Source organism: Notolepis coatsorum (genome assembly GCF_963971535.1).
Source record: "Notolepis coatsorum genome assembly, chromosome: 14".
NCBI lineage: Eukaryota > Metazoa > Chordata > Actinopteri > Aulopiformes > Paralepididae > Notolepis > Notolepis coatsorum.
Genome location: NC_140178.1, coordinates 35,871,343 through 35,891,000, shown reverse-complemented (window position 1 = coordinate 35,891,000; position 19,658 = coordinate 35,871,343). Strand labels below are relative to the sequence as shown.

The window sequence follows — 19,658 nt, the reverse complement described above, 5'->3', positions numbered from 1 at the left end:
AGGCTATATAATGCATTATTAACAGGTGTTTCAGGTCTAAATGGCTTAGTACTGTTGACATTACACTGCTTGTAGTAGTAAATCAAATAGCATATTTCTTTAAATAAAATTACAGAAAATTATCACTAAAGTGCTATTTGATTTACTACTACAAGCAGTGTAATGTCAACAGTACTAAGCCATTTAGACCTGAAACACCTGTTAATAATGCATTATATAGCCTGCATACACACACAAATGTGTTTCCCGGTTTCTTAAATAAACATTATTTTGAAAGCAAGCACTTTTGTCATCATTGTAGCAAAAAAGACAGGACCGGAAAAGTCTTTATCGTATGTAGGGGTGCCCTGGAATATTTTATTGAACACAGGGGTGCCTTGCCAGCAGAAAGGTTGAGAACCCCAACATTAACCCCCACCAGTAGATGCTTAACCAAACCTGAGATCTAACCCTAGTCCTAAAACCTAAGCTCTGACTCCAAAATAAACACTGGCCGACATGTCCTGACTTCCCATATCAAACTGGTCCTCACAGGTTTATTAGTAAGTACACACACACACACACACACACACACACACACACACACACACACACACACACACACACACACACACACACACACACACACACACACACACACACACACAGAAATACACACACACAAATATATACACGCACGCCTTATATCCATCCAGGCATCCACATATTCTGGAGTACATAAAGACTCAACGCATTCATGCGCCGACTCATTGCACAACCTCCGCTCTCCCCCCTGTAGCCATCAGGAATGTGAAGTTTAAGATCCTGGATGCGGTCATCGCTCAGGAGCCGCTCCACAGAGGAGGTGGCCAGGTCATCCCTACTGCCAGGAGAGTGGTGTACTCCGCCTTCCTCATGGTGAGATCAGCTCCCTATTCCTCATCTCCCATCTCTTTCATTAACTCTCCCTTTTCATCCTCTCTGAATGTTCCATTACCTTGATTAACTTGTGGTTTTTCTTTTTTCGCTGACGGGCCTTCTTTTTAATTGCAGTGTGATAACACTCTTCCTTTCCCGCTCTCTCTCTATCTCTCTCTCTCCACACGCTTTTTCGTCATCCATACCTGCTGTTTGCTTTCCAGCTTTTCATGGTCTAACTATGACTACCTCTCTCTCTCTCTCTCTCTCTCTCTCTCTCTCTCTCTCTCTCTCTCTCTCTCTCTCTCTCTCTCTCTCTCTCTCTCTCTCTCTCTCTCTCTCTCTCTCTCTCTCTGGCTCTTGTCCACTCTCTCTCTAACATGTGGTCCCTTGTTGTTCTGCAGGCTACCCCGAGGCTGATGGAGCCCTATTACTTTGTGGAGGTGCAGGCGCCTGCGGACTGTGTGTCTGCCGTCTACACGGTGCTGGTGCGGAGGAGGTTAGTAGCTAGTGGTTAGGGGTTAGAAGGTTAATGGTTAGAAGGTTAATGATTAGAAGGTTAGTGGTTAGAAGGTTAATGGTTAAAGGTTAGAAGGTTATTGGTTAGAAGGTTAATGGTTAGAAGGTTAATGGTTAGAATGTTAGTGGTTAGAACGTTAGTGGTTAGAAGTTTAATGGTTAGTGGTTAAAGGTTAGAAGGTTATTGGTTAGAAGGTTAGTGGTTAATGTTTAGAAGGTTAGTGGTTAAAGGTTAGTGGTTAGAAGGTTAATGTTTAGAAGGTTAATGGTTAGAATGTTAGTGGTTAGAACGTTAGTGGTTAGAAGTTTAATGGTTAGTGGTTAGAAGGTTATTGGTTAGAAGGTTAATGGTTAGAAGGTTAGTGGTTAATGTTTAGAAGGTTAGTGGTTAAAGGTTAGTGGTTAGAAGGTTAATGTTTAGAAGGTTAGTGGTTAGAAGGTTAATCGTTAGAAGGTTAGTGGTTAGAAGGTTAATGGTTAGAAGGTTAATGTTTAGAAGGTTAGTGGTTAGAAGGTTAATGTTTAGAAGGTTAATGGTTAGAAGGTTAATGGTTAGAAGGTTAGTGGTTAGAAGGTTAATGGTTAGAAGGTTAGTGGTTAGAAGGTTAGTGGTTAAAAGGTTAGTGGTTAATGGTTAGAACTGAAGGTTAATGGTTAGAAGGTTAGTGGTTAGAAGGTTAGTGTACGGTCCAATACGCACTCTCCCGTGGCGAGCCACCACCTGTAAGGTTGTCATCGCCCACCACCCAATAAAACTATATTAAAACAATTATTCTTCGGTCATGAACCAGTAAAATTTAGCTACAGGGTATCTGCGGTCCGGAGGTTAAATAATATTAAGTTAACCCTTAAGCCCGACGGGCCCGGTACGGGGCCGAAATTAATATCACGTCATAAATAGATCAATACAGTCCATATTAATTAATGTTGCGGTTTCTTTTCAAATGTAGCCAAGAGTAAAGACCCAACCCTATCAAAACAGCAGTCAAGGTGTATATTTTCAGCGTTTGTTTACCAATGATTTCAAGTGTTATTAGCGAAATATGAGTCTATAAATATCTCTGCGCATCCCGGCAGAAACCGGATGAATTAGATGTGAGGAAACCGTTGTAGTCCTAAGACGGAGCAGATCCAGGGATTTCGATGGGAGTTGACATTTCATAAAACTACACTATAATAATCTTCATTTATATAGTCACTACTCTGTGAAAGCTGCTGAAAATATTATTTGCGAAAGATTCTGATGTTATTTTCATGATTATATCTCACGTGTCGAACAAACCTGAACGTTATTGCCATAAAATAGAACGTAGTTTGTTTCTTTACCTTTCTGTGAACGTCTAGAAAAAGAACACGCCTGGTTAATGTTGCATGGTGGTATTCACCATCAAAGATGGAAGAAAAATAAGAAATAATTATAATTGATATATTCTGGCTATATATATTTGTACAGGGTAGACTTGTGTTGGCTATATATATTTGTACAGGGTAGACTTGTGTTGGCTATATATATTTGTACAGGGTAGACTTAGGAAAGAGTCTCATCTCTTCACTCACAGTGATCCAGTTGCAGAGCAGATCTTTATCTTTATTTTTCTTACTTATATTGTATTCTTATTATCCTGCATGTACCTCTCCTATACTTCTCCTGTTGCCACTGTGACACTTGAGAATGTCCCTACGGGGATGAATAAAGATCTGTTATCTTATCTTAAAGTAATAATAATAATAATAATACATCTATCTTATATAGCGCTTTTCCAGGTGCTCAAAGACGCGTAGGAGAGACAAAACTATGGCAAAACTAAAAACAGAACAAAACAAAACAAAAGTAATACATGACAAAATAAAATAAAACCGACAGAATTAGAGGTCAAAAGCAAGATTGAAAAGGTGGGTTTTGAGGGCTGATTTTAAAGATGTCAGGGTGTTTGCATCACGGATATGGCTGGGGAGGGCATTCCAGAGGGAGGGGGCAGCAGCAGCAAAGGGAGGTGTTAGGAGGTTGGCATCTGCAGACCTAAGGCGACGGGTGGGCGTGTGACAGTGGTGGAGTACAAGGTTCTCTCTCTCCAAACAGTGTGGCTGTGCCAGCGTTTCCGTTAGCCGGTAATTACCGGTATTTGACCGGCAAAATCTGTTGAAGTCCGACATATTTAATCTCTCCGGTCTTAATGTCCGGTGAAAATAATTCCCTCTAAGCACAATTTGATTATTTGAATTGTATTAAAATAGGCTAAAATTAAATAGCCTATGTGATGAACGAAACAATCATTACATTTGTTTCATCGTTGCTTCTAATAATGACAACGACGTTTGTCAGCGAGAGCTTAGTGCTGGGTTTAAGAGTGCATGTGCAGCTGCAGAGCCGGAGCAGCAGCGGCACAGTGCAGTACTCCAATTCAGCCATTGGCAATTCAGCTGTTGGGTGGAGGGGCGCTGCTGAGCGGTCCCCAGATAGAGCCAGAAAAGAGCCAGAAAACAGCTGAATCTGCTGCTCTGCATCGACATACTCTCGCAAATAAGTCATTGGGAGGTGGAGAGAAAGAGAGTCGTCACGCAAACCCACGATAATGTTGCCGTCTCTCTCTGCCAAATTTCTCAGTTCTTCGCTTGATATAATTAATACAAATGTCCAATATAACGGAATTCGTTAGCTCATAAAAATGTGATTATAACAGACTGCTGTTTATTAATGTCGGGCGACTGCCCACAGACACCTATTTGATTTAAAGTCGGCAGCAGCACGGAGTCTCGGGACTTATTTTATTTGGAATATAATGACTATACGCAAAAGTAGCCTAGTTTTAAGTAAACATATTATAAATCTACATGCCTTGATGATGTCATTCTTTTGTTTTGTTGTCATTCTTTTGCCTATCAATTGTTTTTAAGCTCAATAAAATGAATTTCTCTCATTTGACCGGTAGATTGAAATCTACCGGACACTGAGGCCGGCAACAATTTTTTCTAACGGAAACCCTGGGCTGTGCACCACCTTATGAGGTTCCACCACCAGTCACCTCGTACCTCATTTAGGCTCAGTACCTTTTCGAGTATCACTTGTCACCCAGTCTGTTACACAGCAGTATCCGCTACGGTGCGTTGCGACCTGCAGAAGCTCCCCCGGTACAGCGCCTACGGGGAAAGTCGGGAAGACATTACTTCCAGGCAGCTGTTTACATTCCCCAGGGGAGAGGAAAGCATGACTGTGCACAGGGCACATACGGCATGTAGCTTAGTTTAATTATTGCACTCAATGTATAGGTACAGTCGTATTGGCACTGATATATTAGCATAAACTGTGTACGAGGCGCCCTGTGTTGCCTCCTTGCTTTCTGTTTCTCAGGGGGGGAATGTAAACAGAAGTTGTGTGGGGCTGCTGGAAAGTACTGTCTTTTCAACTTTCCCTGTAGGAGCTGGACTGGGGGAATTTACAGACACGTCGATACCATATGAAATATGTTCCGGTTACGCTACAACATGTAGCACACGCATTTTGCAATTGCTCCGCTCCCACTAACGCTAATTTCGTTTAAAAACATTATTTGGACAGTAAAGAAAGAGAATAGACCACATCGTATGTATTGTTAAGACCCTCTACTAACCATATCAAAAGACAATATGGTTAAAGGTGGAAAGAAGGCAGAGAAAATAACTACGGCAACTTCAACGGCGCAGGACGTAAAAAAACGAGATAGACGCGTCCTAACCGTCGCTGGTTCTGAGCCGACGGCGACAAGCTCCGAGGAGGAGAAGGAAGAGGACAACGTACCGGGATCATCGATTACGGTCCCCGAAAGAGAGTCAATAGAGACCAACATAAAAGAAGGTACAGATTCAAGCTCCGTGAGAGGGAGAGCAGCCAGATTTATGGATTCCAACGTCACTGCATCTATCTACCATATGCCGTCAACTGAAGTAAGCAGAAATCCACCCGATTTCAACACATTGTCTAACCTGATGGTAGAACAGTCTAACCTGATGAAAGAACAGTTAGAACAGTCTAACCAGATGAAAGAACAGATGGTAGAACAGTCTAACCTGATGAAAGAACAGATGGTAGAACAGTCTAACCTGATGAAAGAACAGATGGTAGAACAGTCTAACCTGCAGATTACACACATCAAGGCGCTCGAGGCAAACGTCGAGGCTAAATTCGATCGCATCGAGGCTAAATTCGATCACATCGATGAGAAATTAGAAGAAGTCAAGAAAGCGTTCGATGCACAGTCAGAGCGAATCACGACAGTGGAGATTTCGATGACAGAAAACACAAAAGCAGTCAAGGCGAACGAAGGTATCATGACAGAGATGGGAGAAGAGATGGAAAAAGTTAAAGATGAATACCGGAGGGAAATAAAATTGCTTAAAAACGAAGTGATGGAGAGGCAACTAGAAACCCATCGTTACCACAGGCGGAATAACATCCGCATTGTGGGGCTTGATGAATCAGTGAACTGCGATGACATCAACTTTCCAAACGAGTTATCAACGATTTTGAATAACTCCGATCCAAACAAAGTGCCAGAAGTGGAACAAGTTTACAGAATTGGTTCCCAGGGGCAAAATATCAACGGGCCGAGAGTCATCATTGTCACTCTGCGGAAAACTACAACAAGGGATGAAATCATCAAATATGCTCGCAACCAACGTGGGAAGCTGAAGTATGGTGATAAACCAATATTTATCTACGAAGATTTGAGCAGAGAGGCCATCATCCGACGTCAACCATACAAAGTTGTGATGCAAAAGCTGTACACAGCCGGCCACAAGCCAAGGCTAGCATATCCGGCGCTGTTATCATTCTTGGACAATAACGGCCGCAGGTCAGGTCCATTTACACCCTTTGATGCTGAGGATTTCCTGATTCAAAATGCAGCAAATAACCCAAAGCATGACGGAAATGCCGGAATCAGTTAAGCCTCTCTCTAAATATATACCAGTGTTGGAATGACTTTATTGTGTTCATCAATGAGGTCATTCCACCAGTGTTGGAATAACATTGCTGTGTTCATCAAAGTAGCAAACGATATGCAAGTCGTCTATAACAATGTGTACTGTGTATAATACGATTCATAATACATTATAATTTCAGTCTCTGGTCTCTGAGGGGACAAATAAATATCAATGCAAAAAGATCTATCTGGAATATTCTGGGTTTATCGCTCAAATGCCCTGGGTCTCTTAGATCATTCTGGAATGTAAAATAGTCTAGGCACTAGTATATTCTACAACCTTCTAGAATATAAGGCACCATGACAACGAAGCATACAACTCTAACAATAACATTCGGTGTGCATACACATAGCATATATAAATTAAATGAAGTGCAATCAGCCCTTAATAATACTTTAAAATTATCCACACATAAACGTATGGGCACAGCAAGGTTATTCTAACAATTTAAGTAATCACTCCATTAAAGGCACATTGAAGCGCTAAAAGGCGCTGCTTTTCTATCTTATCTAATCAGTTAAATCGGTTCTAGTGGCTTCTCCACGTTGATAATTATTTATCTCTTATTCCTTATCTATATCTTTCCATTGATTTTTATTTTATTAAATTTTTTCTTCTCATCACCCTATATTTTTTAAATATAATTTAACTTACATTGTTCTTTTCCAATGTTCTTCACATTAAGGTGTCAATATTACTATATATTTTTTAAATATATTGTAACTTACATTATTCTTTTCCAATGTTCTTCACATTAAGTGTCAATACTGATCTACAATCTTTTCCTTTTTTTTTTCCCTCACACGTTGGTGGAGGGTTCAAAGGAATATGTCGATAAAGGTTTATTCTCTTTTTATTTTATTTTTTATTTTTATCTTTAGGTTATTTATCACAATACTTCATTACAGTAAGGGAAGGTGCAAGACCAAAAGCGACATTCTATTGCAATAGAATGGAAATGTTAGATCCTATGGCAATGAGCATAGGAAAATTAGGATTACAATGCTCAGGTTGGGCAATCCGGTGGACCATGGGAGAAAGTCAATCGCGGAGGATGTGTTCTTGGAACACAGGCATGTTCGACTTTCTGGGAGAGGGGAAAATAGGGGATTTTTATTTGTATATATATATGTTTTTAAGCTCAGCTCTCAACGGGACCTCATTAATTGGATGTGCATCTATTGTAGCTTCATACTCCAGAAACATTACCAAAAACTACACGAAAACATGCATAGACTATGGCTAGTTTGAATATAATGGTATGGAACACCGGTGGGATAAACAAACAACACAAGCGCAAAAGCGTGCTTACACTGATGAAAAAAGAACATGTGGACGTGGCACTATTAAGCGAAACGCACATTTTAGAGGGAGACATAAATACGTTAGCGGATAACATATACCATAATATTGGTCACTCTTCTTTTGCTACGAGAACTAGAGGGGTAGCCATAGTCGTCAGACGCAAATTAAATATCGAATTGAAAGGGGTATGGTCGGATGCTGAGGGGCGCATAACTATAGCTAGGATTATACACAATAACAGGAAAATTGCATTGGCAGCGGTATATGCCCCGAATTTGTACGAAGTGGGTTTCTTCACTTCACTAACAGGAGAAATGTTGAACCATCCCGAGTACTTATACATAATAGGTGCGGATTTTAATGCCATTTGGAACCCAAGGATGGACAAAACTTACCTTTCCTTCTCCAGCGAACAAAAGAATTCATCTAAAGCATTAAAAGATTGGTCGAAATCAACAGGAGTAACTGATTTATGGCGTTCACTTAACCCCATGACCCGCAAGTACTCCTGTCGTTCGGCGAGACACAACACACTATCCAGAATTGATTACGTCTTTGCATCCCCGAGAATATTTGATAAATACGAAGTGGAAATGACACCCAATGCGCTATCAGATCACTGCTACTTAATCCTGAAAGCAACATTTGGTACATTATCTACCCGGGCCCCAAGATGGCGTTTTAATTCGATGCTGCTTAACAACAAGGAATTCATTACACAAATTAAAGAAGCTCTCACAGTATTCCTACAAGTTAATGCTAACTCGGTGCAAGATCCCAGAATATTATGGATGTCGGTAAAGAGTATGATCAAGGATTTCTCGGATAGATTTACCTCCATATTGCGCAAAAATCAAAACACAAAACTGTCTGAAATGGAAACGCTTTACTCAACGCTTTTTAATTCTTTAAAATACAACAACTCTACTAGACTAGATAACCAAGTTAACATTCTAAAGACCGAGATCAAAGCAATGTACAGACAAAAATCGGAATTGCAAATACGCAGCACTAGACAACAGCAGTACTTCCAAGGTTCTAAACCTAGTCACCTATTAGCCATGCGACTAAGAATTAATGCAAAATTTGCAGATATAACTGCCATTAGGAAACAACAAGCTCTAGTAACAGAACCCAAAATAATAAACGATACATTCAAAGAATTCTACTCCGATTTATATAACTCAGAAACGACCTTTGATCAAGACAAATTAGACACATATCTTAATCAAATTACTCTCCCTAAACTTACAGATGAAGACGCTAAACAGTTAGAAGTACCGATCACATTAGAAGAACTCAAGAAGGCCATATCCGGAATGAAAAACGGCAAAGCTCCGGGAATTGACGGTATCCCATCAGAAATGTACATTTCTTGCTGGGACATATTTGGACCCTTATTACTAAAAATGATCTTATACTCAGTCAAAGAGGGAAGCTTCATCGAACACCAAAATACCGCACTCATTTCAGTTCTTCACAAAAAAGACAAAGACCCCACTGAATGCGGTAGTTACCGTCCTTTAAGCCTCCTCGGAACCGATGTCAAACTGTACTCTAAGATATTAGCCATCAGATTGCAAAAGCATATGACGTCTTTAGTTCATACGGACCAAACAGGCTTCATAAAAGGTCGCCTGATCAATGATAACATAAGGCGAATACTGCACGTACTAGATACAGACAAAGAGGACATCACACCTAAGGCGATACTATCCCTGGATGCTATGAAAGCATTTGACAGGTTGGAATGGTCGTTTCTATGGGCAGTATTGGAAAGGATGGGGTTAGGAAAAGGTTTCATTGATATGATTAAAGTACTATACAAGGACCCATCGGCCATGATTACAACAGGCACAATCATCTCCAAAATCTTTCCGGTATCACGCTCTGCCAGACAGGGTTGCCCTCTTAGTCCCGGACTATTCAATTTATCATTAGAGCCTTTAGCACAATATATAAGACAATCCCAATCCATAGAACCAATCGTAATCAAGGGCACACAACAAAAAATTAGTTTATATGCGGACGACGTAATATTGTTCATGCAAAACCCCAACACCACATTGCCTCATCTGCTCAAGTTGATTGAGAACTTTGGTGATTTATCGGGATTTAAGATAAATTGGCCGAAGTCGGCTTTCCTTCCACTTAACACCCCTGCAAAAAAAGATATAACCCTCCCAGGTGCGATACCGATGGTAAAACATTTCAGATGCTTGGGAGTGGAAATATTCCCCACCATAAGACAAACGGTGAAGCACAATTACACAAAAATACAGAACAAAATCAAGGACGACCTGGACAGGTGGGCAAAACTTAAAAACTCAGTACAGGCAAGGGTATCAATAGTTAAGATGGATGTATTACCAAGAATCAATTTCTTCAGCTCAATGCTTCCGTTACCTCCTCCAGAGGGCTACTGGAAAAGATTACAAACCTCCACATACAAATTTATTTGGAATAACAAACCACCTCGCATAAAAAGATCCACCGCACAGAGAAGTAAAGCAGACGGTGGCATGGCAGTCCCAGATTTTTTACAATATTTTAATGCCTTCACATTAAGACCATTGAAGAAGATATGGTTTGACCCCGAGGCTTTGGTATCTTGGAGAAAATTAGAAGAAAACATAGTAGCCCCACAGAGATTGAAAGACATAGCATACACTAAACTTTCAATCAAGCATTGTGAGCGAGAATTTGGCCCAATAATAACCCATGCAATCAGGACATGGCGGGAAACTCAAAGGAAATTTCCTAACAATCAAGTATGGCATAATCACACTCCCATATTCAATAACAATGCTCTCTTAATGGGAAAACGACCTATAAGATTCCCTGTATGGGAAGAAAGAGGCATACACTCATTAGGGGATATTTTTAATAACAAGGGCCTCTGTAGTTATGTCGAAATATGCATAAAGTTTAACCTCACCGAGTCCACATGGCTTTTTTACATACAGTTACGACTTTGTATGAGATCTCACGGTGTTCCATTACACATACCAATTGAACACCACAGATACCACACATTTTTCTATGACAGAGATACATTGGGAGGTTTTGTATCAGGTTTTTATTCACAATTACTAACGTCCTCGTACGAAACCCTTCAACTAGACAATGTCTGGAGGAGGGATATACCAGACCTGGAAAATGACTTTGATTGGCAAGGAGCCTGGGCAAATGTCCGACTTACATCAAGGAACCCGGATCATCAACAAATCAATCTGAACTATATTCACAGGACATACTTGACTCCTATAAGGCTGTGCAAAATGGGGCTTATACAAGACTCCAAATGCTCCCAATGTACAAATGGGGACGAAGGAACATTTATGCACATGTATTGGGACTGCCCACCAGTTAAGGCATTCTGGGAAGATGTGTCCCAACAATTATCAATACTCGTATTTTGGAATATACCTGTACACCCCGCGGTATTGCTATTGAATGATGTTTTTGAGTTTGCAGTGAACCCACAACTAAAAAGATTGGTTTTATCGGGTATCACAGTAGCTAAAAAACTGATTGCATCACGTTGGTTTCAACCGGAAAAAATGTGCCGGAAAGTGTGGTTTCTTACATATCTTGATGTGATATATCAAGAAATATCAACAGCAAGAATTCTAGGGCTCAATGAATCCAAAATGTTAATGTGGTTAGAAGTGGTGGAGAGAATAAAAGCTAGCCTATAATGGTGATGTCTGGTTAGGAGTGAGGGATAATGGAGGTACTATCCAAGAGGGGGTCCGGGAGGGGGGGATTTGAGCTGGAGCATATGTGTGTAGGGTTTTAGAAAATAGGTATTCGGGGTATATTATATACTAACATTTATATAATTGTAACTTCGCTGGATATACACGGTATACGGTTAAAATGTTATTATTGACTATTTTTGTTTTATCCTGTTTCTGTACTTGCATATATTTTAACCACCTTTACTGAAAGTTTCATTATACATTGTGTGTTGAGTACTGACTTTTAATAAGTTTTGTTTTGCAATAATAAAAAAAAAAAAAAAAAAAAAAAAAAAATATGTTGTGGTCGATTGTGTCTGTGTAAAAGACTGCCTGTCATTAGAGCTGCCGCGGTATTGATTCTTTCCTTACCGCACAAATTAGTGAAGCCATTAAAAAAAATCCTAGACCCACATACCTCTTTATCCCTGAAGCATTGCTTGGAATAATGGCTTTTCTACTGTCTGGAAGGGCATTTCTCACCCCTCCATTCACAAGTGCAAAAACACACACATGAACTGACCTGATGGTAGGCTGCAGCCGGGATCGCTCCATGGTCCTGATTGCAAAATATCCGTATATGTTTGGACAAGGTGCCTCGGAGACTCCAAATATAACGTTGGGTTTCGCTCATTCACTTCTAATCAGCCGGTATGAATAATTCCTGTAGCTTTAGCATCGCTGCTCCTCTTCACGTTCATTCTGGGTGCATGTTGGATACACAATTATTATAATTATAATTATTTACAAAATAGCATTGCATTTATTTCATATCACATAACGCAACAATTGTAACATAAACAATAGGCCTAAAATAATTAGGGCAGGGGCGCAGTAATCAGCTTGACTCTGCAGTGGGCGTGATGTGATTTACTTACTGCAGTAACTGTGGCAACCCTACCTGTAATTTTGTAATGATATCAATGTTAAGATTTGATGTGTTTCTGTCCGCTGTGTGCCAGAGGCCACGTTACCCAGGACGCCCCGATCCCAGGCTCTCCTCTCTACACCATCAAGGCCTTCATCCCGGCTATCGACTCCTTTGGCTTCGAGACCGACCTTCGCACGCACACCCAGGGGCAGGCCTTCGCCCTGTCAGTGTTCCACCACTGGCAGGTAGGATCAACACATTGCATACACAAGCATATCATGTGTGTCCTCTTTGTGTCTGTCAGTGGAGATTTTGTCACTCCCACGCCCATCTCTCTCTCTCTCTCGTGCACATGCAGAGACATTCTGTACACATAAAGCGATGGCAGCTCGTGTTGCAGCGTGACCAACCTCATGCTCACGCCTGCCACTCTTCTTAAATTAGTCTGGATGCTGACTAGGAGAGAGCGCTGAATCAGCAGGTGTTCTGTACACAGTGGGGTTGTCGCTCTGCCTCATGTCTTTGTGTGTGTGTGTCTCTCTATGGCGGTGTCAGTGAAAATCAATTAGCCCAGGGCTCCATATAGCATAGTTTTCCTGAACACTGAGTTTAGCAGAACCGGTCCACGGGTCGATCATTATTAGGTCATTATAGAAGTGCCCCCCCCCCCCCCCCCCTGGCTGCTCTCTTGGCCTCTGTCAGGTATCCAGTACCGATGCCCTCTCCCGCTACCTTCAGGCATGTCTCTTCTAGCAGTGAGAGGGGGCAGAATAGCCAGCAGGGTGTGAGCCGGTCCATGATGAGAATGGGTTTTAAGTAATCACCTTAAGAGCCTATTGTCCACACTCGATATGCTAACGTAGCAGTCATGAAGCGTGTTAGTCAGAGACTAGAGGGTGGGGGGGGGGGGGTACTGACGTCTTGCTCTCTCCCATCACGTTGATGGACTCCTGACTCAGTGAGACGAGAAATGGATGACGGGCTTGGAAGCATGAGTCAGTTATCTGGTTGCAGGGGTTCGGGCTCTGTGGGGGAAGTCTCTGCTGTTCCTGCTTTCCACGCATGTGTCTTTTCGGGTAGACTGTGATCGGATCCGAGCGGGAAGGATTTCGTCCGGAGTCTTGACGTCTCCTCGTGACCAAGTCTGCTCTCTGACTCTTGTCCGTTCCGTATGACATAACAAACTACCTCTCTCCCCCCTCCCTCCAGATTGTGCCTGGTGACCCCTTGGATAAGAGCATTGTGATCCGGCCTCTGGAGCCCCAGCCTGCTACACACCTGGCCAGAGAGTTCATGATAAAGACCAGGAGACGCAAGGTGAGCTCAACGTCTCTTGTGGTTTTGTTTTTACTTAATAGTGAACATGACATAATCAAACAAGCGAGCTAGATGGCTGTTATCATTGCTAACGGTTAGATATTTGCGAGGAGGCTAACATTTCCAGGGACAATTCCAGGGCATTCATTCCGAAAGTTACATCATTGATCCTTGAAATGTTTGAGCTTCCACGTTAACATATGGTTTTGTTTGTACATAACAGCGAACGAGAGATAATCCAACAAGCGAGCTAGCCGGCTGCTGTCATTGCTAACGGCTAACGATAGCGGACCAAGCTAGCGTATTTCCGGGAATAAAAGCATTAATTCCTAAAGTTACATCACTGATGCTTGAAATGTGTGAAATTAGTGAAACAACATGGCAGACGTACAAAACGTTGCTGCCATGTAACATCTCCAGTCTCTCTTTCTTTATTTACTGTTCTCCCAGCTGTTAACTAACTGTTATGCTACCCGGCTAGCTAGCGAGCTGTACCCAGCATGCCGTTCAGCTGTGTAACAGTTAATAGGGTCCCGTTTCAATACACTACACAGTGTAGGTGCCGGTAAAAACAAGGGAAAATATAATTTCTTTTGTAATTTAATGAATATTTTAAAATCGATGCCCATCCCTAACTCAATGGGCCTCATTCATGAAGCGATATAAGAACAGATTTCGTTCTTAACTAGCATTTCCTCTTATTTTGTTCTTACCTGGGATTCAGCAATGTTTTCTTATTGTTGCTTTTCTCTCAGGCAAGACCAAATTCTAAGAGTGGTCGAGAGCACTCTTACCCAGATAAGAAACTCTTCCCAGATGAGAAACATTTAAAAAAGCCTACCATTCATAATAATAATAATAATAATACATCAGATGTATATAGCGCTTTTCCTAATGCTCAAAGACACTTTACAAAACAAACAATATAATACAATACAGTTTTAGTAGATCAAATAAAAAAATATATATATAAAATGGTGAGAGAGGAAGGAGTTCATGGGTTGAAAGCAAACCATTGGTCATTTGCCCCCAAATACAGTACCCCCAAATACGACTTTATAAACCCAGAACTTTTCAATAATAATAATAATTATTATAACTTATTGCGTGCATTCTGCTTCTGAAATGGATTATATATTGCTGTTAGAACAGTTAGATGCTGGCTGCCCAGGCGTACGCATATAACGCATATTTACAACATCTCCCCTCTCTTCTCCTAAAGTTCTGAGCGCACTCTGAGTTTTGGCCACGGGGTCATTTCGGAGAGAGATGGCGGGTGACAGATCCGGTATTTCCGAACCTATAGGTTCGGAGGTACCGGATCGGTCACCTGTCATCTCTCTCTGAAAGGAGAGAGCATAGGATCAGCGGCATATACATATCAGTATACTGCGCGATTGGTTCTTGACAAGCGTCGTCAAGTCGTTCAGTATTGACAAAGCCTACTTTGCTGGAACGATTTATTTCGCACTATACAGTACGCGGTATAAGTACAAGTATAAGTCTTTATTTGTCATCAGATTAACACACACATGCGATGAGCGACCCACAGGAACACACACACACATGCACTGGGTCGCAAGTCGTGAGACGTGTGTGTGTGTGTGGCATTTTGAGATCAGTCGCAAAAATGCTTCCTGTTGAATGGATTAGACAGCGATCAGATGCCGACACTCGGCTGGTTTACACACGCTTCATTCGCCTTATAAGGAGATGGCGGGCGTGTCTGTATGCAAATAAATTTAGTGCAAGTGCGCATTTCAGTTTAAGAATGAGTGGGATTCAGCATGCAACCGACCTGGGTAAGAACCAATTTGGACGTTAAGAACGGCTTGGTGAATGTGGCGGTGGCTTTTCTTATTGTTCTCTTAAAGGAAAACTCCAACATTTTGGGAAATTCGCTTATTTGCCATCGACCCTGGAGTTGGACAAGAAGATGCATACCTTTTTTCTTCTCTGTGCATGCAGTAGGAGTAGGAAGACGTGCACCGTTAGCCTAGCTTAGCATCAGTCACTGGAAATAGGTTCCTCCATTAGCCTAGTTCCCAACGTCTTCCTACTCCTACTGCATGCACAGAGAAGAAAAAGGTATGTATCTTCTTGTCTAACTCCAGGGTAGATGGCAAATAAGCTAATTTCCCAAAATTTTGGAGTTTTCCTTTAAAGGCCCACTTGCATGTTGTATTTTTGTTCAATAAACAATGTGGATTAGGCCAACGGTGACTTTCATTAACACATTGAGTGCCACGCCCCTTCCGGGAAGTGACCACTTCCGTGCCGCCCATTAATCCCATGTAAACGTAGTTGTAGTTTGTAGAACTAAACCTATATTTTATAGTATCGCTATGGGTCTAATAACGCCCTCGAGTCTCATTGAGCCACTTCTGGTCAACGTGCAAAAAAAACAGATTATTTTTTCATCCGTACATTTCTGTTTGATACCGTTTTGAATATCAACATAGTCCGGCCGCTTCTGAGCAATTCCAGGGAAAATACACAAAAACAGCGTTTTTGTGTAATTCAATAAACACGTTGTCATTTTTCGCCTGATTATCGGATCTTCCTGAAATCAACGCTAGATCATCACTATTATCCTTTGTGGTGCACGCATGCAATGTGGTTTAGACCGGCGCGCCCCCTCCTGCATCCCAACGCAGTAGAAATAAATATCAGATCAACGCAAGCTTTCATATAGTGTCTCTGAAGTAATGGAAAAAAAAGAATCCAATAATCTCACCGCCATTCCAGTTATCCACAGCGATCGTGCCTCTGACGTTATTGGGCATTGCTCTTCAACGGGCGGGCGGGGTCAGTTGTCCAAGCCATCCCTATAAGCGTGTGTTTTGCCGGAGTGTTTAGGACCCGCCCCCACGCCGCAGCTCGGTATAGAAAATAAACGAACCCATTTCTAACCGGGTGCATTACTGGCCGAAGGCGTTAGAGGGCGGTATAATACCGTCTGCCAGCTTAGACACACTCGGAACAGTATGCATAAGGTGCCTCACAGGCAGGTAGTGGCAGGAAGCAAAGAGCCTTCTTGTTACTACTAGCCGAGGATCTAGTATCTGTTTCACCTAACACTATTGCTCCGTGATCATAGCCATTTATCTCTAAAGCTAACCACTATTTGTAAAAGCCACAACCACGTTACCATATTTGTAAATACTACCGGTAATGTAAATCATTGTGTCGTTGTACATATTGTGTATATAACGTTAGTAGCTAAGTTAGCTTGCTAGTCGGCATTCTCGAAACTCCTAACTCCTGTATACCTTTGTCCTCGCAAAGTATTCTGCCAGGGAACTTATGGACACAACAGTAGTAGTAGTTATAAGGTGTTTGAGCTTGTAACGGTAACGTTAGTTAACTATCGTGGTAGCCCGTTTCGTGACTGATGTACCGAGTGCTATCGGGGCTGCCGAGCGGCTGCTATCGTATCAACATGCCGTGACGTGTAGCTTGCTAGCCGGCATGATGCGTGTGCAGTGCTTTGCTCCACAGGTCTGAGAAGAGGACCTGCACATTTTACTCGTTCCCGAAACTCTTCTACTGTACATGCGTTTTTCCTGAGTCTCGCGACTGCCGTGGCTCCACCACTTGCTCGATGTTGATTGGTCGGTCGAAAAAAGTTACCTTGATGAGCGGCGCTCCTCTCCAAAAGTTGAACTAGTTTCAACTTTATGCGTTGGGAGCGTTCCGCCCAAAAACGCTGGCCGCCGAGAGTGCTAAAACGCGAGGCGCGGCGCTGGGAAAAGGAACGTGCCTGTCGCGTCTGTAGCATAGAAATTAATGACAGAAAGGAGCTGACAACTCATAAAACGTCCCCGGTCGACACGGGCCCATACAGACCAATAGCGCTGCTGTACTGAACAACAGGCTGCCTAGTGGTAAATGTAGTTCTTTTTTTACGACATTAAAAACCTTATAACTACCTTTAGTTTCAACCAAAAATGCAGTTGTAGCTGGTCCATCAAAGTCTCTCCGACGATTAAACCCATTTTTGTCTTGTAAGGCGTCCATTTGGATCAAGGAAATGGCTTTCTGCACTCGTCAAACTCCATTGTAGTGGATGAGATGTAGGGGAAAGTTACCTTCAGTGACGTCACGGCACTGATAGCGTCTGATAAGCTTTTTGATTGGCTCCATACATGTTATTCGTGCATGGACATTTTTAACCCTTTCTGAGTGGAATTTCCGGCATCAAATGGAAAAAAATAAATAATGAAATAGATGCCAATGATGTAAACTACCCATAATTGAAGAGTAGGGTTTAACCTGCAAGTGGGCCTTTAACAGACAGGTAAGCAAGAATATAAGAGAAATAATAAGAGAGTATTGTTGAATGAGGCCCAATGTCTCTTATCTTTCCATTTGTCTATGAATTAATTGACCTCTCAAAACCCTGCAGGGTCTTAATCCATTTGGTTGATGCTTTTGGCAAAAGACATAATTTCACACGTGGTTGTTTCCTCTCTCTCCTCACCAGGGCCTGAGTGAGGACGTGAGCATCAGCAAGTTCTTCGACGACCCCATGTTGTTGGAGCTGGCCAAGCAGGACGTGGTGCTCAACTACCCCATGTGAGAGGACTTCAGCACCACCGCCCCGTCAGCACCGCAACCCCGCTACTCATCATCCACAGTTACCCCCCCACCCCCACTTTCTATTTGACCCCTTTTTTTATGAAAGTTAGTTTATCCATCATCCTCAAAGCTGCGGAGAGTTGGACTCCGAAATGGGGCATGGTGGCACATAAGGCGGGGGAAGCTTTGCCCCCCTGAGGGAGGCATATGGGCTTTTTGGCCACACAGTGCCGCTTTTGGCTGGTCAACAAAAAGGTTTGTCCGTTACATTATCTGGTATTTTTTAACCCCTTCCCCCTCTCTCTTCACGTCGGATGGAGCCGTGAAACCTACCACAGATAAAGGATTTATCACGAGGTGAGGTCACCCTGTCCCCTCAGCAGCCCTGGTAATCATGATGAGGGGTGAAAGTATCCTGGTATCTCTGTTTTGCTGGTGTTCTCTTTCCATTCAGTCCCTCTATGGAGAGATGTGTTTTCATAAGGCCGTTGATTATGAAGGCTATAAAGTGTGATACAAAACATCCGATCTCTTTAAATGTTCAGGCTCTAATTGATAAACGCCATCATTTCTCACTGTCTTGGATATTTTATTTTTTATATGTATAAATTCTCAATGTTTTTGTAGAATAAGAAAAATTGAAACCCTGTTTTTTTTTAATAATGGCACCGACTGGTGAAAGCCTGTTTAAATAAATAAAAAATATCTGTGTAATCCTGGGTTTTTCTTCAGATAGAATGGCATTCTACTATAATTTCACTTTAGTAGAACCTATCAAGTTTCAGCAGTCTTACCTCCATGTAAGTGCATCTACAAGTAAGCTAGCAACCACTGTTGTCCCGGTCGTCTACTGTCAACACCACCATTCCTCCCAGGTGTCTGGCTCTTCATTCACTTCCAGTCATTTTGGGGACCTAGTCTAAATATTATACTTCTGGAGTATAAACAAACTACTGCTGTGCAGATTTAAATAAAACAGGCACTTCTGGGTCAAGATAAGTGTTTGTATTGGCATTACAGATTCATTAACTGAAAAATAAAAGCAGATCCCGTCAATTTGTAGATTTGAGTGTGCTTTGTATCTTTTTGCCTTGCATAGAATGTTTGGGAGTTGGTGCTGCTGCCGTGCTGGAAGAAAGATTCCAAACATTCTGTGAAAAGTTGACCTCAAAAAGGAATGGTGGTATTGACCTCAGACGACAGGGACAGTAGTAGTAGGAGTAGATGACTTTAAATAGAGGTAATACTGCGGAGTTCTACTAAAGTGAAATATCCCTTTAACTGCAGGCAACCGTTTTTTTTTTAGTGAGATATTTTGATTCCTTATGTACCGGTAGTTGATCTGTACATTTAGTTCTGTATGTATGTAGAGAGAGACGCCAGTGAGATGAGTATAAATCTTTATTTGTCATCAGATTAACACATGCGATGGGCGACCTACAGGAACACACACATGCACTGAGTCG

At 41.9% G+C, this 19,658-nt stretch overlaps 1 protein-coding gene across 1 annotated transcript in view; it reads left to right on the top strand.

Moving 5' to 3' along the window:
• eftud2 (elongation factor Tu GTP binding domain containing 2) overlaps positions 1 to 18,900 on the top strand; it is a 70,733-nt gene extending 51,833 nt beyond the window's left edge. Inside the window, exons 24-28 of the mRNA XM_084328645.1 lie at positions 779 to 897; positions 1,302 to 1,396; positions 12,386 to 12,539; positions 13,504 to 13,611; positions 18,098 to 18,900. Coding sequence (XP_084184771.1) covers positions 779 to 897; positions 1,302 to 1,396; positions 12,386 to 12,539; positions 13,504 to 13,611; positions 18,098 to 18,193 — 572 coding nt within the window. The 3' untranslated portion in view covers positions 18,194 to 18,900. The remainder of the gene's footprint in view (positions 1 to 778; positions 898 to 1,301; positions 1,397 to 12,385; positions 12,540 to 13,503; positions 13,612 to 18,097) is intronic.
• Positions 18,901 to 19,658: the final 758 nt, after the last annotated feature.